Source organism: Chiloscyllium punctatum, chromosome 26, assembly GCF_047496795.1.
Source record: "Chiloscyllium punctatum isolate Juve2018m chromosome 26, sChiPun1.3, whole genome shotgun sequence".
NCBI classification, from domain to species: Eukaryota; Metazoa; Chordata; class Chondrichthyes; order Orectolobiformes; family Hemiscylliidae; genus Chiloscyllium; species Chiloscyllium punctatum.
The window spans coordinates 42,473,732-42,496,984 of NC_092764.1; the positions used below are offsets into that span (position 1 = coordinate 42,473,732).

The window sequence follows — 23,253 nt, forward strand, 5'->3', positions numbered from 1 at the left end:
AGCAGGCTAGCATTCTATTTACAGGACTACCACTCAGGACAAAGGGAGAAGTGGGAACATTGCCAGCACTAAGTTCCCCTCATGTGACTCCAGATCCAGGCAAAGCGGCTGACACTAAAATAGCCGAGCAAGCCAGCAGCTATAATTAATTGCGACAAAGTTTGATTGAAGCCATTAAATCAAGCAGAATCCAACAAAACACCTGAAATTAACATGACACACACTGAGCCCTGTAACACCCTGAATAGTCCTTCTTAGTCTGGGGACTTGTGCCAAAATTGGGAGAGTTGTCCCACAATCTAAGCTATAATTTTTATTTAAGCCACAACTCCATGAGTGTGACTGTGTCCCAGACACCGACATCACAGTTCCTAAATATGTGCTGACCCATTAGCAGGTCAGAGCTAGCAGAGAGGCACAGCATATACAGTCAGGAGGATGTTACTTTGGGAATCTTCAGCATTACCTCTGAACCTCATGAAGTCTCATGGCAGGAGGCAAAATAAAATGGACATGGGAATCTTTGGCTGATTATTTACTACCATGCATCCCCCCACCCCCAGTAATGAATCAGTTCACCTCCATGTTTAACAACACTTGGAGGATGCATCAAGGCTGGCCAGGGCACAGAACATAATCTGGATAGGGATTTCAGTGTCTAGTGTCAAGAGTGGCTTGGTGGCACCACTGGTAAAAACAATGACTGCAGATGCTGGAAATCAGATTCTGGATTAGTGGTGCTGGAAGAGCACAGCAGTTCAGGCAGCATCCGAGGAGCAACGAAATCGACGTTTCGGGCAAAAGCCCTTCATCAGGAATACAGGCAATGAGCCTGAAGCGTGGAGAGATAAGCTAGAGGAGGGTGGGGGTGGAGAGAAAGTAGCATAGAGTACAATGGGTGAGTGGGGGAGGGGATGAAGGTGATAGGTCAAGGAGGAGAGGGTGGAGTGGATAGGTGGAAAAGGAGATAGGCAGGTCGGACAAGTCCGGACAAGTTATGGGGACAGTGCTGAGCTGGAAGTTTAGAACTAGGGTGAGGTGGGGGAAGGGGAAATGAGGAAACTGTTGAAGTCCACATTGATGCCCTGGGGTTGAAGTGTTCCCGCCACCCTACCTCTTGCACCGACTCCCACAGCTACCTGGATTACACCTCTTCTCACCCTACCTCTTGCAAAAATGCCATCCCGTATTCCCAATTCCTCTGCCTCCGCCGTATCTGCTCCCAGGAGGACCATTTCCACCACAGAACACACCAGATGGCCTCCTTCTTTAGAGACCACAATTTCCCTTCCCACGTGGTTAAAGATGCCCTCCAACACATCTCGTCTACATCCCGCACCTCCGCCCTCAGACCCCACCCCTCCAACTTTAACAAGGACAGAACGCCCCTGGTGCTCACCTTCCACCCTACCAACCTTCGCATAAACCAAATCATCCGCCGACATTTCAGCCACCTCCAAACAGACCCCACTACCAGGGATATATTTCCCTCCCCAACCCTTTCCGCCTTCTGCAAAGACCATTCCCACTGCGACTACCCGGTCAGGGCCACGCCCCCAAACAACCGACCCTCCAATCCTGGCACTTTTCCCTGCCACCGCAGGAACTGTAAAACCTGTGCCCACACCTCCTCCCTCACCTCTATCCAAGGCCCTAAAGGAGCCTTCCACATCCATCAAAGTTTTACTTGCACATCCACTAATATCATTTATTGTATCCGTTGCTCCCGATGCGGTCTCCTCTACATTGGGGAGACTGGGCGCCTCCTAGCAGAACGCTTTAGGGAACATCTCCGGGACATCCGCACCAATCAACCACACCACCCCGTGGCCCAACATTTCAACTCCCCCTCCCACTCTGCCGAGGACATGGAGGTCCTGGGCCTCCTTCACCGCCGCTCCCTCACCACCAGACACCTGGAGGAAGAACGCCTTATCTTCTGCCTCAGAAGACTTCAACCCCAAGGCATCAATGTGGACTTCAACAGTTTCCTCATTTCCCCTTCCCCCACCTCATCCTAGTTCTAAACTTTCAGCTCCGTAACTGTCCCCATGACTTGTCCGGACTTGTCCGACCTGCCTATCTCCTTTTCCACCTATCCACTCCACCCTCTCCTCCTTGACCTATCACCTTCATCCCCTCCCCCACTCACCCATTGTACTCTATGCTACTTTCTCCCCACCCCCACCCACCTCTAGCTTATCTCTCCACGCTTCAGGCTCACTGCTTTTATTCCTGATGAAGGGCTTTTGCCCAAAACATCGATTGCGAAGCTACTTGGATGCTGCCTGAACATTGCTGGCACCACTGCTGATCGAGCTGGCTTAGTCCTAAAAGGACGTAGCTCCTAGACTAGTGTGGACGATGGCAAGGGAACCAATAAATTGGGAAAAAAAAACTTCATCTCAAACATCAATATTCCCACAGCAGACACATCACAAAAAGCTGGACAAATATAACCTGTCCATTTCGCACTCTATCAATGCACTTTCACATAATTCACAAAATGACAGGTGTTACTGACTGTGCTGCACAGTTAACAATAATACATTTATTTGTGGTTAGTTTGGGTTCTGCCAGGTACACTCAGCTCCTGGCCTTATTACAGTTTGGGTTGACGTACAGACAAAAGAGTTAAACTCAAGAGGATACGTGAAGGTAATAGCTCTTGAAATTGAGGCAGCATGTGACTGGGGAGCTCATGAACTGGAGTTAACAGGAATTGGATAAAACCCTCCACTGGTTGGCGTCATACCCAGCACAAAGTAGGATGGCTGTAGTTCCTGAAGGTCAATTATCTCAGCCACAGGAGAATACAGCAAGTGGTCCTCAGGGTAGTTATACTCTAATCAAACTGTCCAGCTATTTTGTTACACTTTCCTGGAGTTGGTGGGACTTGAACCTAGACCCCTACTTTCAAGGTAGGGTCATTACCACTCAGCAAAAAGAGCTCTGCTGTAGATATTTTCTAACTAATCTGCTCAGTGATGCTATTACACACCTGCGGAGCAGACAGATCTTGAATCAGGCCTCCTAGCTCAGAGATAGGGACACTACCACTGGGCCAGAAGAGAGGATTTTCCCCGGGGTAGTGTCACAGGCATAACCATCGTCAGCTACCTCATCAACAACCTTACATCCATGACAAAGTCAGTGGTAGGGATTTTTGTTAATGATTTCAAAATGTTCAACACGACTTGCAACTCCTCAAATAGTCTGTGTTTAAGCATAGCAATATTCTAGCTTTGGCTGATAAGTGACATTCACAGCATGCAAGGTCTGACCTACATGTGGCTCTAGACCCACAGCAGTGTGGTTGATTCTCAGCAAGGCAATTAAAGATGGGCAATAAATACTGGCTTGGCTACAGATGTTCCATGCCCCATGAATGAATGAAAAAAACCCCACAAATGCTAGGTGATGATCATCTCCAACTAGAACCAATCATTACCCTGACATTCAATGGCACTACCACCACTGGATCTCCACTATCAACATCCTGGAGGTTACTGTTGACTTGGGAATGAACTGGATGTGGCACATAAATACTGTCCTACAAGATCAGGTCAGAGGTTGGGAATTCTGTAGCGATTAATTCACCCGCATCCTCAAAACGTGTCCATCATTTACAAATCAGAGTGTCTGGAATACTCTGCATATTTCTGAATGGATGCAGCTCCAAAAACACTTAAACCTGACACCATCTCGAAGAAAGCAATTCACTTAATTTGTACCCGATCTAACATCTTCAATATTCTTTCATTCCAATACCATTGCACAGTGATAGCAGCGTGCACAATATTAAAAAATGCATTGCAATAACTCACCAAGGCTCGTTAGGCAGCACCTTCCAAACCCGTGAACCACCTGGAAGGACAAGAGCAGCAGATGCATGGGAGAACCAGCACTATTAAGTTCCTCTCCAAGCTACATAATATTCTAATGTGGAACTATATTGCCATACCTTCCCTGTTGCTGGGTTAAAATCTGTGAATTTACTTACCAGCAGCACCCATTTCCCATGGACTGCAATGGTTCAAGAACGCACCTCATCACCACCTTTAGTTGGATAATTGAGTATGGGCAATAAATACTGGTCCAGCCAGCATCACTCACATGCCTTGACTACATTTTAAACAAATCTTGAACTTCCTAAGAAACCTCTGGGAGCATATTTATGAGTAGTTTCAGATATCACAGGGCCAGCTTCTCAAGGGGGATTAGACTTAGGCAATAAATACTGGCCTTGTCAGTGACACTCATGTTCTATGATCGAATAAACAGAAATTGATACTGTCATGCAGGAGACAGAAGAACAAGTGACCAAAGTTAGGTGAATGAGATAGGTCATAAGTAGTATGTCAAAGGAGAAGGGGAATAACGTTTTAAGCAGAGAATTTCACTGCTTTAGGCTTAGGCATGATGTCCAATGATGGGACAAAAAGAAATCAGGGATGCACAAGAGGTCTGAATGAAGAAACACAGCTTTCTGGCAAGGTTGTAGGGTGAGAAAGGAAAAAAAAAAGGATTGGGAGGGGAGGGTCATTGGAAGGATTTCAACATATGGATGAGAATTTTATATTTAGATAGAAAGCACAGCTATAATTGAGTATGAAGATTAAAGCATGGATAAATGTTTCAGTAGAAAATGTACTGAGTTCAACATTGAGCTAAGTAACTTTGTTGGTCAAATTGAATATCAAAGTTGTGAACAGTCCGTTTTCAACCTGCAAGTAGCCAGGGCACAAAACAATGGCTTCGGTCTTCCCAATTTGTGTCAACAAAATATCATTCTCATTGCCTACTTTATTTAAGCAAATCAACACCCTGAAGTTTTTAGAATTTTTTTTGAAGAACATGCAAACACATCCTAAAATCATACTGTGTTAGCCACTGTTATCACTCAGATCATCCAAATTCTGCTAAAAATAAAATTCTTAGCAATGCAGCTACACGTACATGCTGTGCACCTCGGTCTTGCCACAAACTAGTTTGCACTCTAGGAATTTAAATAGCAGAATTCCACAAATATTTAGTCTCATAACTTTGCTATCTCACACCTAAAACAATACAATCATATAATGGTAGGTTAAAGCACAATTTGAAATGGAATATTTGTTTTAAATTAATAGAAACTTGAGACACCATAGTACGGTTCATTTTTACCAATCAGAAATACTAAGCATATTTTCACACAGAGACCATTTATTTTAGACATTTCACAGCTGATGAGCCACATTAATAACATCAGAAAGATTCACCATGTTTAGAAAACAAACTTTTGAAAATGCATGCAGTGACACAATGAAATACATAATTTATTTTTCAGTGTTTCTTAAATCCCCAAAATATACAGCTCAAGTTATTTTGCAATCACTGCCCAGAAACCATAAATTGGACCTCTAAAGAAATCCAGGAAGCAGTTAGACTATGTACAATTCAACATTAAACAGTCATCTTTTTTGCTAAGAGTTATATTTTAGATTCAACACTTGGCATTTGTCTCTTAGAAACCACAGCATTTCACATGGCATCAAAATGAAATCTGTGTGCTTCTTGGCGTTTCTCTCGGTCATCTGCCTTCTGAAATAAAGAGTAAAAGGAACATTATTAGGAAAAAGTGGGCAGCATGATATTGGCAGATCATTTTAGCTCAAATTATTCATTAATTTTAAATCTTTGAATCTCCTCTGTAAACATTTTACCAGGAGATAAAGTTGCTTTTGATCAAAAACATTTAGTCAGTCAAGTATAACAATAATTGTAAAATTATATGAACGAAAGACGACTTTCTGGCTTTGTTTTTTTAAGTCTGTATCATCCATATTAAGTTAAATAAAGACCTACATTTGCATCATCTCCTTTACACAGAATCTTCATTTAAAAAATGTCCCAAAATAGTTCAATCATTACATTTACTTATCTACATTTGGAATGTTGATATAATGCACCCCAGTTCAGACATAGTTGCACAGTAAGATATCCTCACCACCACAATACATTCACTCTAACATAATAATGGATTCGTAAGGAACTTTTCACTTCCCTTCATTTTGAGATTGCAAAATAAAATTGTCATCTTAATGCCACTCAACTGAAAAATAGGTTTGCTCTGATCCTTCATTCCTGCTGGAAACTGTATATTCAATCCATATTATATAGGACCATTAAAGTTGACTTTAATAGTAGTCTATTATTACACTGTGCTAGGTGTGGATGAAAAATGCTTTGCATATTTTGATACTGAAGCTATAAGTCTGTTGAAAGCTTTGTGCTCAAACTAAGTATGGACTGTTTATAAAAATATGGTGTACTGCTGACAAAGAACCATAGTATTCAATAACACAGCTCTGGAACACTCCTTCAAAAGAATGAACTAAAGGAATGATGCCTGGTTTGACATGGAAATGCACACCTTCCAAAAGAGATCCATCCAAACTGGGCACAATAAGCTGGATCAAGAGGAAGTTGATTAAACAGATAAAACAGAAGCAGGAATAGGTCAATTGGCCCTTTGAGCATGCTCCGTCATTCAATACAATTATGGCTGATCACCCAAATAAGAACTCCTGTTTGCACTATTTCTGCATACTCTTTGATCCCATTAGTTACAAGAATGACAGCAAGTTCCTTCTTAAAAATATTCAATGATTTGGCCTCAACTGTTTTCCATGGAAGAGAATTCCACAGGGTCACCAGTCTGGTGAAGAAATTTCACCTCATCTCATTCTTCAATTGCCTATCTTGTATCCTTGGGTTGTGACGCTGGATTCTCCAGACCTCAGGAGCATCTATTTTGTGTTTACCCCAATTGTCCTGTTGGAATTTCATAGTTTTCTACGAGATCCCTCCTAATTTTCCAAACTCCAATGAATTTAGTGTCAACTGATCTAGTCTCTCATCAAATGCCAGTCCTTCCATCCCAGAAATCTGTCTGGTAAACCCTTACTGCATAGTCAGAACATTCTTCCTCAGATACAAAACAAACTTGCACACAATACTCCAGATGTGCTCTCATTAAGGCCCTTTACAGTTGCAGCAAGACATCCCTTGCTCCTGTACTTAAATCCTCTTACTATGAAGGCCACATAATATTTACCTTCTTCATTGCCTGCTGCACTTGCATGCCTACTTTCAGAGACTGGAGAACAATCACACTCAAGTCTTGTTGTACCTCCTCCTTTCTCAAACTATCACAATTCAGATAATAAACTGTCTTCCTGTTTTTGCTACCAAAGTGGATAACCTCATATTTATCAACATTCTATTTCATCTGCCATGCATTTCCCTACTTATTCAGCTTGTTCAAATCACATTGCAGAAGGCAGAAGGCACAGGTTATATGGGAGGTTGTACTATGAGGAGAATGCAGAAATACTTCAAACTTGGAGATATTACACTTAGCTTCCTTATTTAAATCATTGATATATTAAGATGACGTTTGCAAGCCATCCAAATTACCCCAAGTAATATTAGCCAACACGTTTGTTTACTAAGTACAGGGCCAAAGTACGTATATGAGGAAATGTTTTCTATGAACCTGTCCCGTTTTGAATGAGAACTCTTGCAAAGTCCTCAGACAACCTGACAGCACTTTCTAACTTCAGATCAAACCCATACTGTTATAGCTTCAAACTAGAACTTTTGCTGCATTTACATTTGTAAAGGTAAGTCAACAAAACAAACCTCCAATAAAGGTCACTGTTCAAAAGTAGGAGGATGCTCAGATGAGACAGGCATAAAGAGATTTTCTTCTGACAGAGGCTGTGTCTTTGGAACTTGCTGCTTCCTCAAAGGGCAGTGGAAGCAGATACTTGGAATATTTTTTAAGGCAAAGGTAGATAGATTCTTGCTAGAAATATGGTACAGATTATTGGAAGTAGGTGAGAATATGGAATAATCAAATCAGCTACAATCTTATTAAATGGTGGTGGTAACTTGAGGGGACAAGTGGCCTACTTCTCTCCTGATTCTTATAAAATCTGACTGCATGAGCGCTTGGTGTCACTGGATCTATTGCTCAAATTTCAAATATCTTTAAAATATTGGCAACACAAACTAGTAGACAAATTGTAAAAGAAAATTCAGGAAGATCTTAGAACTAATCTTCCCTTGAAGTACGTTTAAAGAAATCATGGACCATGAGAAAATGCAATGAGTGAGTAAGATTTAAACAAAAGCTCTCACTCATGTTCAACATTTGTACTGTCCTTTTCTGATATTTCCTCTTTCTGTTTATTCATTCTCATAGGCATATAGCCAATCAGAAAACATGAAATATATAACGCAGGTTTGAGTTACTTTTCAGTCAGCATCTGAACATATATTACCTCTTCAATCATCATAGAGGTTTCTCAAGTACCGTTAAGACTTATTGGGACTAAAAAAGGAGAAATCAAGCATTGCTTAACTTGACTAACGTAGCAGCAGAAATATGTCCACCTAATAGAATTGATTGACAGTTTCAGGACGGGACTGAAGCTTGTATTGGTAGTCATGAAGGAATAAAACTCACTTGGTGGAGGTTTGGAACTTGGTTGGCATGTTAACATTGCTAGCCGAATACAAACAGTTAGAAGGTTAGTGTGATGGTTATAGTTAATTTATGCCAGTGGCCATAATCGAGCAGCATTCCTGGGAGTATTCATGTCTGTGCACTTCTGCATAGTTTATCAGGAATTTGTATGTCAGGCAGCAAATAAAAATGATCTTGGAGATTCTGTGGCTATACTATACTCTTGGATCTTTCAAAGTATTAGAGGTTTTGCTTAATTACATACTTCATACTCATTAATGACTTTTAAAAATTCATTCAGGCGTATGATTTATAGATAACATTTTTAGTGTTTGGATTTCAAGATAGTGGCATATGGGCGTTGGTAACATTTGAGAGTGTTCTTTTTAAAAAAAAAAGCCAGAGAGTTCTACTTGAACAGTGACCTCATCCATTCGGTGTCAAACAGCAGGGTGAACGCAAACTCCTGGAGTGTTAATGGAATAAAATGTTTTTATGGTTAACTTTTCACGACAGCTAGACTAAACATTGAAGGTTATTAACTTGCTTTCAATTCAAAATAATCAATGATTGATTTTAGTTTAGAAACCAAAGATTGAATGGTTTTGGCGTAGTTTGGAGGAAACCTGACTGGGCTCAGAAATAAGTTTAGCTTTCTCTCCTTACAGAACTAGAGGTCAGCTCAGGAAAACAGTCACCTCAGAAGAAAAGTTTAGTTGTGAAATTTCCAATTCAAGAGAATTTGGTTAGAAACATGCAAGTTATTATAATTAAGAAAGCTTCAGAGTTCTCAGAGTTGTGGAAGAGATCATACAGATGTGCAGCACAGTAACATACCATTCGGTCCAACTTGTCCACGTTGACATAGATATCCTAAATAAATCTAGTTCCATTTGCCAGTATTTGGTCCATATCCCTCTAAAGGATTACTATTCATATACCTGTCCAGATGCCTTTTAAATGTTGTAATTGTACCCTCCTCCACCACTTTCTTTGGAAGCTCATTCCATACATGCCCCACCCTCTGCATGAAAATGTTGCCCCTCAGGTCTCTTTTAAATCTTTCCCCTCTCACCGTAAACTTATGCCCTCTAGTTTTGGCCTCCCTCACCGTAGGGAATAAACCTTATCTATATACCCTATCCATGCCCCTCATGATTTTATAAAAGTTCACCCCTCAGCCTCCAATGCTCAAGAGAAAATAGCCCCAACTGACTTAGCCTTTCCCTATAGCTCAAAACCTCCAACCCTGGCAACTTGCTTTTCATCTTTTCTGAACCCTTTGAATTTTCACATCATTCTTCTAATAGGAGGGAGACCAGAATTGCACGCAGTATTCCAACATTGGCCTAACCAATGTCCTCTATGGCTGCAACATGACCTTCCAACTCCTACACTCAACGCACTGACTAATGGAGGCAAACATACCAAACGCCGCCTTACTATCCTATCTATCTGTGACTCCACTTTCAAGGAACTACGTACCTGCATTCCAAGGTCTCTTTGTTCAGCAACACTCCCCAAGACCTCACCATTAGATGTCTCACCTCATTTGTGTTCAAATTTAGTTTTTTTTCCAATGCAACTATAGTAGTCTGTATTCTGTTCATGATAACATTAAATTACTTTATTTGAACTTTCTGAATTACATAATCTTTTGCTTACTTCTCAATCAAAGAATTCCTTAAAATAGGTCCTGTGCCGGTAGGAATGTGCTGAATGAATGGAATCATTGTCTATCCATCAAGAATGCACCATTGGAAAATCATGTACAACATATCCCTTCCTTTCTATCCTTGTGGGAAAGCTCTTTTCAAGGACTTTGTGATTCCCAAAGCAATCTTGTAAAACTTCAAACTACTAATTCCCATTTTTAGGATTCAGCCCTGCTCTCCTCCAAAAGTAGTCTCTTCAGTCTGTTACGGACCATGTCAAACACCCTTCGAATATATCGAGAAGATAGCCTAGGCATGAACTTTTGTCTTATTTAAAGGCAAGTGTTAGGTGCGGTGTTCCAGATGTAATTTGATTGGTCAAACAAATCTGCTTTAACCAAAACACACTTTTGCTTGTGTTTTAACTGGGAGTATGAAACAAAGAATTAGTGTAACTAACTCATTTGGAAAATGTAACAGAGTAGTAGATTATTTAACTATTAAACAGCAACTTATCCCATTAAAACACCTTTGGCATAGGTAAATTCAGTGAACTAGATTGTCGCACATGTGATGCTTCTCCAGTACTGGGGGAAAGAACATTAAGAAAAAAATTCTGGCAGACAAAGAACTTCAGCTTTTCTGCTATGGCCGAGCGATGTACAACAGCTTTCACAGCCAACTTCCAAACCCCTTCAACTGAAAACTAAACTAAAACCCTGCTTCTGTGGGAGCCTGACTCCACTTATTCATATTGCTTCCATTGTTCTAATTTTTTTTAAACCGAAGGGTTCACAAGCTGTTTACTTTATTGACTTAGAGGAGACAACTTGGTTCCCCTTGCTCAAAACAAAAACCCAGGACAAAATACACCTCTCAAAGCCACAATATCATCCCAAGTCTGTCTCACCAGGAAGAAAGCATCAGTGACTGTCAAGTGTTTCATCACTGTAGACAACACCTGGTCCTAAAACCTTTAATAATTTCCAATTGGGCATTTTAATAGCCCCTATTTGAGGGCGTCACTTTGTACTAATTTGTGCTTACTTAAGTTGTTATCAGCCACGCATGGGACATGGGTGTTGCTGGGTGGGCTAGCATTTATTTCCCATCTCTAGTTGCCCTAGACAAGGTGGTGGTGAGCTTGCCTTCTTGAACAGCTGAAGTCCACGTGCTGTAAGTTGACCCACAGTGCCCTCAGGAAGGGAATTTCAGAATTTTGACCCAGTGATGTTGAAGAAAGAGCAATATATTTCCAAGTCAGGATGATGAGTAGCTTGGAGAGGAACTTGCAAGTGGAAGTGGCACCAATCAAACAGACTGCTTTTTTTTCCTGGATGGTAGCAAGCTTTTTGAGTGTTGTTAGAGCTGCACCCATCCAGGCAAGTGGGGAGTATTCCATTGGGCCTGAGAGATTTGGGCCTTATAGATGGTGGACAACCTTCAGGCAGATCATGTTGGCAAATTTAGAAAAAAAAACTCAGAATTGTTTCTACAGTCCACAGCAAAGAAACTGTCAGGAGTCAGTTAAGTAAAACTATACAAATTTGACCAGAGGGAAGGTGGAGAGTGGTTTACTTTGTTTGGATTTGAATTTCTACAACTGATGTTGGGAAATAATTTGAAAACTTTAATAAATATAAAATACTGTGGGTTTTAGGGAGACCTGAAATAAAAACAGAAAGTGCCGGAGAAACTCAGCAGGTCTGGAAGCATTTGTGGAGACAGAAAGAAAGGGTGGAATTTTCTCAGCATCTATGACAAGTTAGTTGTAAAATACTGCAAAATCAAAAAAATGAGATCCTTGATGTTGAGATAAAAAGTTCAATTCTACATCAAAGGTTTCAATGATAAGAAGAGAATCTCATTAGTGAGTGGGCTATTTGCATGTATTAATATTTCATTATTATATTCTCTTGCCTCATTTTTAGGCAATTTGTTATTCCCCTATATGGCAGAGAGAAACTAAATAGCGGTAATTCACAACATGAACATCGGAGTGGATACCAGGCAGCTCCAGCATACTGCTTGCTCCTGTGGGCCTCCAACTTGGCCATCATTTCCAAGTGCTGTAGGAAACATTCCATGCTCTGTGCCTACCCACACCCTTATTTCATGGAGGTTGGTAATGAACATACGATGCAGGGCTTTTGCCTGAAACGTCAATTTCGAAGCTACTTGGATGCTGCCTGAACTGCTGTGCTCTTCCAGCACCACTAATCCAGAATGAACATACACCAGCTTCACCACATTATCATGGCATATCTTGGACTCACAGAGTACAGTTCTCCACTTCAGTACTACAACTTGGAGCACACCAACAACTTGCAGTGCAAACTGCTGACAGATTCTTGTGTGTGCAGGAATGAACATGGATTGGAGCAGTGTGCATCTCAGGGCTCTCAGCTTGCTCTCTTAGTGCTCGCTCCCTTGGTGCCTAAAGGTCACAGCCTATGCTGAAGATTTTTTGCACACTGCTGCTTCATTCAGAACTTACATGTTCACAGTACTTCTGTCACCTTGCCTTTTGATGCAGACACAAAGCGCCAACATTCTGAAGATGCTGGTTCAATGTTATTTGTTTGTGCTGCAATTGCTGAGCAAAAGCATGACTGAGGAGCTGCTTTGTTTCTGATATTGACAACACAAGATGCAGACACAGACGTTGTGGTTGTCTCTGTGGCACCTGCACTAAGATTGCCCACAGGATGAAAAACACATATGTCTTAAAGCCAGGATCAGTATTAACCTACAGTGGATGTGATTCAGCCTTGCAACATTTTTCAGGCATAGTTGTTTACATGAAGTGAAGGTGCAGGAGAGCCGTGGAATGCAGTGTAGATTACAGAAGGACAATGGTGCTCTACTCTGTTAGTGGTGGTCAGATAGCCACGTCATGATGTCCTGCAAGACGATGCCTTCTTCCACTGGAGCCACTGATGGCCATTGATGTATCCTCCACACCAGGTTTCCATGCAGGTCATGTTTGGGGATCCATTGCATTACACCACAGAGATATAATGCACAAATGATGAGATTTATGGCAAAGAATTGTATGTGGAAGTTTCTAGAGATCATGTAAAGAAACCCCATAAATGACAATTGGCTAATTTTGGGTAAATTTCAGTCTAGAGCTAGTCTTTGGAAGAAAAATAATATTGGACTCAAAATGTCACTTCTGTTTCTTTCTTCACAGATGCTGCTAGAGCTGCTGAGTTTCTACATGATTTTCTGTTTTTCTATTATATTGAGTTGAAAACACTATTTGCTTTTTTTCTAAACTGCATTCTATATTTAGATGGAATAAAATTAAAAAAAAACATACAAACACCAAGATTCCATTCTGGGATCTGACTTGTCCAATAGTACCATCAGCTAAGATCATAACATGTAGTTTGAGAGTACTATTGGCAATTCTAGCATGTTTTTCCATCACTGACAGGCCAAATGGTGAGGCCCCTTGAACCTCTGCAGCTCACGTGGTGCAGGTATTGCCACAGTGCTTTGAGGGATGGGGTTCCAGGATTTTGACCCAGTTTCAGTGCAAGAACTGTGACATATATGGTTTGTGACCTGCAGATGGTGATATTTCCATGTATCTACTGCTCTTCTTCCAGATGTTAAAGGTTGGGTGTTTGGCAGGTGTTGTTGAATCAGCTCTGGCAAATTGCTACAGTACATCTTGCAGAGAAGTTGTTTACAGGATAGATTCTAGGAAATGGCACAACTTTGTTACTGCTTCACTGGACATAAAATTGCTGAAGGATGGATACAGGCAGTTGATGTTGATTCAGGTAAACATGTGTACCATGCCTTTTTTTCCTGCCTTCAAGTAAACGCATAGAACAATACTTAGTGGAACACCTGTTTTAAAAGTCTCATTTGCAGCATTCTAAAAGCCAACAATACAGCTTTAACAACTCACATCCAGAATAGCTCCAAACAATCTTTCCTTATTACCCATTTTGTATATGCAAGTCCCGAAATGAGAAAGCCCTTTAGACTGGCTGGAAGGTTAAGCATAGTCTCATTTAGGTGATAAAGGGAAAATATAGATTATTGACCGACTTGCCAGATCAAACTTTGCTGTTGGAATCAAACATCCCACCAATCAGAAATGTTTTCTGGCAGTTCAAAACCAATGCATCATTAAATCTGCTATAGTATTGTTTTTAAGTGACTGCACTGAAAAGAAGCAAAACTGAAATAGTCAAAAACATGACGCACATAAACTGATATTTAGTAAGCCAATTAACAGGAGTCATTGAACAAATTTGTTTGCAAATATGGGCTGTTAGTTAAATGAATAAAGGCCACTGGTTTTAATAATATTCATCTGCCTTATTTGTGAAGAGATGTTCTTTAAATGCTCTGAAGAACTCTGCTTCTACAAGGAATAGGCAGTCTGTTGTCACTGCATTGTGTGCAAGAGCAGATTACATAATCAGACTAGCAACAAACCATATTCTAGCATTTGGAAAGTAAATTGTTTTTTTTCTCCTGAGATTTGAAATGGGCAGTGATTTTTCAGTACCCAGTTTCAAGTAGTCACTCAAATGTGCCTAAATAGTGATCATCTTCAGTCTTTTTGATCAATTCTGTACTCAGCCAATATGGGATATGAGCCAATGTCTCTAGATTGTAATCAGAGCAGAAACTTTGGCTGGATTGAATTTAGGATTTAAAAGAACTGCACAAACAATCAGATATTTAACTGAGCAGGTTTGGCTACTCAATCACGAGTGTATACCAATCCTGTGTATCTTTGTGATCAAGGTAAGCTTTTAGTTATGTATATGATTATGCACAAATATCAAAGTCATTCAGGGAATAGTAATTTAATTGTTGTGGTATTGGACTATTAAGCAAGAGATCATATACTCAAGCTTTACTATAGCACATTTATGAAATCTGATTCAATAAATTTGACAATACATCGACCACAATCTTAAAACCTAATGGTTTCTACCCAGTCTGTCCACCCATAACGCGATCAACTCTACTGGCTCTACTATCTACCTTCTCTGGGTAACTATAACTGGGAAATACAGGTGCTGGGGTCCACATGTTTGGTACATATTTCCAAACACTGCATCCTCACTGTAAATGGGTTTCCACTAACTCAAGTGTATGATAAAAACAAAGCAATTGAGAATAAAGCAAACTTTACAAAATATATACAAACATATTTTCTTCAGTTAGTTAGAAGCCTAATCACTTGTACAGCTTTCATCTGGTCTTATTCATTTAATGTGATGCTTGCACAAAATCTGAATGCCTTGGTCACAAAATCTAAATGTCCTGGGCTTTGCTACAGAGTTCCCAGAATCTTTCTTTATGTGGTGGGGTGAAATGTGCTAGTTGGTATAGTGTGCTACTTGCCAACCTGACAGTACAGTCTATTCTGATCTAACACAGTAGTTCCATTCCTGTGCCATCGCGCATTCCAAGAAAAGCGCTTAACAGCAGCACCATTTAAACCAATGGGACCGAAATCATGTTATAACCAATACAAGTAAGGAAAGTTCGCATTCTACAAATAAAGGTCTAAATTCTTCAATCGCGTTATAGCCCATTCACATTGAAGAAATGTACGTTACAGCAGAATGACTGGAATTGATCCGTAAGCATTTCTGATGTCCATCATTAACCATATCTGCAGCATTGACAGAGCTGATCTTTATTTTACTAACAGCTCCCCTGTTGCAATTAAAAGTCAAGAAGTGATGGTTACACATAAGTACTACTTGTCATTTAGGTTTCTGGCTGACTTAAGAGTAGTAGACACTGCCACGTGGACTTGTACAAGTAACTAATGCTTTTATTGCCAATCTCAGTGTTTTTTTCAGTCGCTGCTGGAAGCCCATTTTTCAAACTGGAGTAATTATCCAATATGGACCCTTGCATTTGCAAATGACCAAAATGGCCCTTTCACACTGCTGTGACATCAACAGACTATAAAGGACTTAAACATGTATATGTGCTGTAATGCCATACATTTTGTGTGCAGTGACATCAGCCATGATTTTATTGCATGGTGGAGCAGATTTGAGGAGCCAAAAGTCCACTTATTCTTCTATTTTAAATGTTTGTTTGTATACAATTTGCTCTGTAATCATTACTTACATGCAGAAAACCTTTAAGTAATATAAAACCCTAGAATGATACAGCAAAGGAGGCAGCTTATATGATAATTCTTTTGATAGAATTGTCTCATTAGTTGCATTATCCTGCTCCTTCTCCTCAGCCCTGTTGCTTTATCCCCCTTCAAATATTTATCAAATTTCCTTTTGAAAATTAAAATTTATTCAGTTTATATCATCCTTTCAGACAATGCAGTCCAGATCATAATTCAACATTCAAAGCTATCTCCAGTACTCTCATTATGTTCTTTAATGCTTCTATCAAATTTTGTCTTAAGCTTTTCTGTTCCAAGGAAAACAATCCCAATTTCTCCAGCCTCTCAGTCTTGATACCATTCTTGTAAATGTGTTTATTTAAAGCACAGACATCCTTCAAAAGATTTATGCACATATATCTTAAGGTCCATTTTATTCTGCATGCCCTGTAAAATAGTTTAATTTTGATTCAATTCCCTTTAACAAAATATTAAACATTTATAGATCTATAGTTATGTTTAAACAAACGTTTATAAAGCTACAGCAGAAAGATCTTTGCAAGACTATATTCAAATGTTGAGCTTGTATCTTAAACATTCAAAGGAATCTCTCTAAATCTGTGGGTGTTCTTAGTGCAGGAATTTTACCTGACCTCCTCGCATTAAGCACAGCTATTTCATACTGTTGCAGTTTAAAAGGATGCTTAATCAGTAACAAAAGTAAAATGATTGACCCTGCAAGTCACCCTTATTCTTCAAAAGAACTGCTCCACATGATAAGGATCCTTGCTTCCTGCCTGCCTCTAGGAATCTGTTCTAAATGGTGAATCCAAACGATTAATGTGTACTATTGCCGTTTCTGTTTCTTCTGTGAAGCCTGAATAGGTCAATTTAGGGATAGCCTTTTACATTTAGCACAAAATCATAGTTCTGTTGATGCCATCCCAATATTGTGATATCAAAAACATTTATAGTTATAGTCTTTACTGGCATTGTGGACTTATACCTATGTTTTACAGCAAATTTTTGGCTTGTGGAATAAGGGAATTCCAACAAACTAAGGTAAATTTACTGTCTTGCACTTAATAACAACCTAAGCTGTGTATTGAATATAGACAGCCAATTTAGTTCAGAAAAATGACTGAAGGATGTTCACAGAGGGACAATACAAAATGGATGAAATATTAAAAGGGTCACCAAAAGCTTAGTTGAAGAAGTGTGTATTATGGACAGATTAAGAAAGGAGAGATGATAGTATTTAGGGAAGCTTTTCGAGTATAGGGCTACCAGCCAAAGCATAACAACCAATAACGTGGTGAAATAAGACTGGAATGCACCGGTAACCAGAGTCGGGGAAAATGATTTCATAGCAGGATAAAAGGCATAAAGGAGTTTTAGTGACAGATAGATTGCAGTAGCAGAAGAGAAGGGCATTGTTAGAGGTGTCAAGTAGTTAGTATTTATAGTGGGGAGAATAATGGGTCAGAAAATCATTTTAATTGTTGGGTGGTCAATCAGGGTCAGCCTGAGTCAATGCCCAGAAAAAGAAAGCGGGTATATAACCTGAATAATGGCACTTAAAGTAACTATGGGTCACAAGGCTCTAAACCTTACTGTTGGACCATGCTTCCTTTTTATGCAGCTTCAGTAAATTTGCTATAATAGATAATCATACTATTTAACTTACGCATTTTTCTAAAAAACAGTGCTGCACAGCACAACAGAAGTAATCAATTAGCAATCCTGTGCTGTTAAATACTGAAAACATCAACAGAAATTAAGGTAAATGAACATAACAATTCATTTGACCATGACAGAATCTACTGATTAGTCATAAATGTGACAGCTTGCAGACTTCAGAACTAATAACTGATGTATAAAACACCAATCTGTACATTAGATGTAAACATCAACTGAAATTTCAAAAGTACCTTCTCCTGCCAGTGTAAAATGCCGATTATAGCCAAAATGAAAACACAGACTCCAATTAAGGCGATAGCTGTAAGTAATACAATATTACTGGGCGTCAAATATAACTTGGCACTCCAGCTGTGAAAAGAAGAAAAGAAACTGAAGTTAGTGTTTCAATTGAAACAATATCATTTTTAAAAGAAAAAAAAAATAGTGCCCACTTAAATTTTGTCAGTATTTGCTTCTTTTCTGTTTTGCAACTTGTGCCAAATTATGATACTTCTGAAAGCATAAAAAATACATCCAAGGCTGTTTCCAGTGTGCTTATTTGCACCAAGTCCTCCTTAAACATTACCCTTTTGCTCACTGACCTATACTGGCTCCAGGTTAAGCAGTGCCTTGATTGTGAATTTCTCTCCTTTTCAAATCCTTTCTTGGCTTCAAGCTCCACAATCATTCAAGATATCTGTGCCCCATTAACTCTACCCTCTTCAACATCCTGTTAGTAATCTCCGCACAAATGGTGGACATGTCATAAAAGTTTCAAACTCTCTACCTCCTTTTTCTCCTTAAAAGATGCATATAAAAAAAGCTTTTTTTAAAAAAACAAACTTCGAGCATCTGCCCTAATATAACCTGGCTTGGAAACAAATTTTGCTTTATAATCACTTTTGTAAAACACCGTGGGATGTTTTATTAGTTAAGGAGACACAAATATGAGGTTGACAAGACTGAAGTTCCTCATCTTGTTTAGCATCAGAATAAACTTGTTTTGCACAGTTTCTAAGTGTTATAAAGTGGAGGTTGACATACCCTCTCTGAGAACTAAATCACCCAAAGGGAAATCCCTCGCCCTATCCGTTAAAAGGGTTGTGAGAAGGAGTGTAATCCATTTTTTCAGCAACTTTTCGTGTTTTTTTTAGATTAGATTCCCTACAGTGCAGAAACAGGCCCTTCGACACAACAAGTCCACAACGACCCTCTGAAGAGTAACCCACCCAGACCCATTCCCCTACTCATGCACCTATCACTATGGACAATTTAACTTGACTTGGGCCAATCCACCCAACCTGCACATTTTTGGATTGTGGGAGGAAACCCACGCAGACACGGGGAAAATGTGCAAACTCCACACAGACAGTCGCGCGAGGCTGGAATTGAACCCAGGTCCCTGGTGCTGAGTGGCAGCAGTGCTAACCACTGAGCCACCATGCCACTGTGCTGCCCTAGTTAAGTAAAAGAAATCCCTGACACTCACTTTACAATCTACAAATAACAATTCATTTATCTAACTGTAACAGTGAACAAACTAACTGAATTATTAACAATTCCCCCAACTGCTAAATGTTCCTGAATAACACAAGAGTCTAAAGGTATGCTGTTCCTATAAGTACAAGCCCCACTTATACCCCAAAACAACAAATTTAGTCTCTTGAAATTACTGCCAGGTTCTGAGTCTTCTGGAATTTGGTGTGTCTTCTCTGCTGATCCTTCTTTCAGGAATGTTTTCTCTGCAGATTCTTGTGTCAGGAATTTAGATGGTGTGCCGTGGTACTCTGGTAAACAGATGGTGCTTTCTCTAAAAGCTGAAAGCTGTTATCTCAGCAGATGGCAGTTTGCTCTAACGAGTTTTTAAACTGCCCCCTTCTTTTATAACCTCGATGACCAATCAATATTTTTACAATCGCATTGGTCCTAGGTTGTCAAAATCATCAGATTTAAATTTAATAGATTTTTGGTATCTAAGGGCCTGGTTTAAATTGATTGGCGAAATTTAAAACTTTTTGTCTTAGGAAAAGTGCTGCTTGGTCTGCTAACCGTACAGCCTTTAAATACAAGTGTTTAAATTTGGGTGCTCTCTGTGCACCTGCAAACCCCAAGCTGCTCACAGACCTACATTTTTTAAAAATCCAAACATAGAAAAAACACTACCTTTTAAAGAGACCACACAATGCTTTCCTCATTTTACAGTTTTACAAACACCAACTTTGCAACATGAAGGACATGACATACTTGGCATTTTTCATGTGCATAGAACAGGACATGATATTCAAGCTGAAGCAGAGTCAATAATTTGTTAAGGATTAGCATAAATAATTCAGAAAGTCAATCAAGTTAAGGACACTTAACTGAAAGTACAAAGCTCCTCTTTCTTTTCTTAAAGGTACAGAATGATGAGGAAGTGCAGTACCATGGGTGCTAACTGAACTTTAATACCTTTCCTAAATGGCCTTCTTCATTTGTTAGCAGAACATCCATTAACTAACCACATGACCATTGAAGGTTATTATAACATTTCAGGATGAGTCTCTGGATTGCAGTCAGCAACATGATAATGGTTTTTTATACTCCGTAATTATCCAACAATGATACCAACACTGCTTCCGCCACTGCTTTTTGAGATCATTTAACTCAGCACAAACCTGCAGCTGAAGCCACAAATTGCCAGACATGCATGTCTCAGCATCACAGCCTGCATTGTATTTATGCACTAAGTGCTCTGTTATTTTATCCTAATCTCATTGTTCCTAGCTTTGATAAGTCACTTCAAGGGACAGAAACAATTTAATAGATTTAGAAGGTAGATGTTTTAGAACATAGAAAAGTACAGCCCAGAACAGCCTTTTGGCTCAAGATGTTGTGCTGAACATGATGCCATATTAAACTAGTACCTTCTGCCCGTCGATGGTCCATATCCCTACATATCTTAGTTATTCATGTACTTAAAAGCCCCTTAAACACCTCTATTGTATCTGCCTCCACTACCACTCCTGGCAGCGCTTTCCAGGCACCCAACACTGTGTTAAAAACCTGCCCCTCACATCTCTTTTGAATGCCCCCTCCCCCCCACCTTACCTTAAATGCATGCTAGTATTAGATACTAGTATTAGGCATTTCAACTCTGGGAAAAAGATTCTGACTGTCAACCCTATTTTTGCCTGTCATAATTCCATACACTTCTATCAGGTCATCCCTCAGCCTCCGCTGCTCCAGAGAAAACAACTCTAGTTCATCCAGCCTCTCCTTATAGCTCAAATCCTCTAATCTAGGCAGCACCCTGGTAAGCCTCTTCGGTACCCTCTCCAAAGCATCCACATCCTTCCTGTAACGTGGCGACCAGAACTGAACACAATACTGTAAGTGCAGACTAACCAAACTTCTGTAAACCTGCAACATCACTTCCTGATTCTTGTACTCAACGTCTTAACTAATAAAGGCAAGCATGGCATATGCTTCCTTGTGGGCACTTTCAGGATTCTGTGGACCTGCAAATTTTATGAAAATTGAAAATGGTAAAATATTTTTTGAAAATGCCATGATAATAATTTCAGAGTTCTTAAAAAATGGGAAGTCAGTTGGTAAGGATGTTAAAAACTCACACAAGAACCTTAGATTATATGAGTAGAAATGCAGAATACAAAAGCAAAACAAGCTCATTGAACCTTTACAAATTGGCTATTTTAAGGAGGCCAAACTTATATTTTATGGATCTTGACTACTGTTTTCTTAGTGCTTTATTCATTACTAGTTTCTTCAACATTTTTATTTGCCAGGCCTGAGGGAGTGGCATTTGGGAGCTTAAAAGGGGGCATTAGTGGAGAGGAAGAGGAGCAGCCCCCAAAGGAGTAAAATCTTGTGGAGATGTGTCTATTGTGAAAAGGAGGCACCCTCCCTATTTCCTGCCTAAGGTTAGAGTAGGATAATATTCTGGGTCCTTCCACTGTTCTTCAACCCCGAAAATTGAGGTTGCACCTGCAATTCATCATTAATTGTCTCTTAATGGTCCTATTTGGGTTAAGGATGGACAGCTGGCCTAATACATCGCAGTGTCAAATTACAGCTGTCCAGGGTTGGTGGGCCTGGTGGTAGCTCACTTGGGGAATTTCACAGGCTCTCTGACTCCAAAGTCACCAGCAGGGGAGCATAAGAACCCATCTTCTGATTGTTAGTACACTAATGTGCAAATCAGAGAATTGAAACAGTGCAGCACCCATCGATAAAAAGGTCTGGGACCTACATGAGCAGCAGAAGCATCCTTACTGGGGAATACAAAGCCTGAACCAGGAAGTTGGGAGTTAGAACATTTAGCTTCAATGAAATAAAGAGAGGAGAATTTTAAATTGTGAGAGTTTAAAATATCAAAGAAACAAAACAAAAGATGATTGATTTTACTCAAACCTCCAACAAATCTGAAGACGATACCTATAAATCAGCATGAGAAAAGTTGGTTGGCAGTAATTACCAACTTTGATGTTGCGATTAGAAAAAAACATTTGCTCTTGAATGGGTCAGTCAACCATTTTAGATATTCTCAAACAAACTATTTGGATATGATATGACACACCTCTGGAACAGGTGGGGTTAAAATCCAGACTGTATGGATCAAAGGTAGGGACACAATGCTACGTAATGGATAAACATTGCAACATTATGCCATTCACATATTTAAATGCTGAGTCATGGTGTGCTATCAGCATACTGCAGCTTCTGGAGGAGCAAAGAAATTTGGATAGCAGTTTCCTAATTTCTGCATTTAATATTGCATCTAACTGCACAATTCTACTGCCAGAAGTTATCTTTAACATCACTGTGAATGCACTTACACCACAATGACTACAGGGCCTCAAGAAGGCAAGTCACCACCAACTTTTAATTAGGGTGTCAGTTAGTGCTGCCCAATAATCACTGGCCTAGCCTGTGATTCCCAAAGCCCCTGAAAAAGTAAAAAAAACAAATTCTTAAGAATGACAAGTGTTGATAGCCATACTGTTATGCATCCTGCAAAATTCAAGCTGTATTTAGTTTGAAAAGCAATAGTTTCAGAAATGATCAGCTTGAAAACATAGCAACTTCATGGACAAAAGAATGTTAAAACCCAATGTGCACAAACAAGTCTAACAGAATGCGTAGTGAGAGATTCTTTGTTTAAGCAAAATCTGGTCCAAAATAAACTTACTTTCTAGCATATTAAAATCGGAATACAGCATATTATGTTTGGGTATATCGAGAATAAATCACATTGAACCCAGAGCTGCAGGTTCACTTGACATTAT

The 23,253-nt window shown here is 39.7% G+C and overlaps 1 protein-coding gene across 1 annotated transcript in view; it reads right to left on the reverse strand.

Annotated features, from left to right (window-relative positions):
* Positions 1-5,187: 5,187 nt before the first annotated feature.
* itfg1 (integrin alpha FG-GAP repeat containing 1) overlaps positions 5,188-23,253 on the reverse strand; it is a 251,148-nt gene continuing 233,082 nt past the window's right edge. Inside the window, exons 17-18 of the mRNA XM_072596239.1 lie at positions 18,220-18,337; positions 5,188-5,583 (exon numbers count right to left, since the gene is read on the reverse strand). Coding sequence (XP_072452340.1) covers positions 5,524-5,583; positions 18,220-18,337 — 178 coding nt within the window. The 3' untranslated portion in view covers positions 5,188-5,523. The remainder of the gene's footprint in view (positions 5,584-18,219; positions 18,338-23,253) is intronic.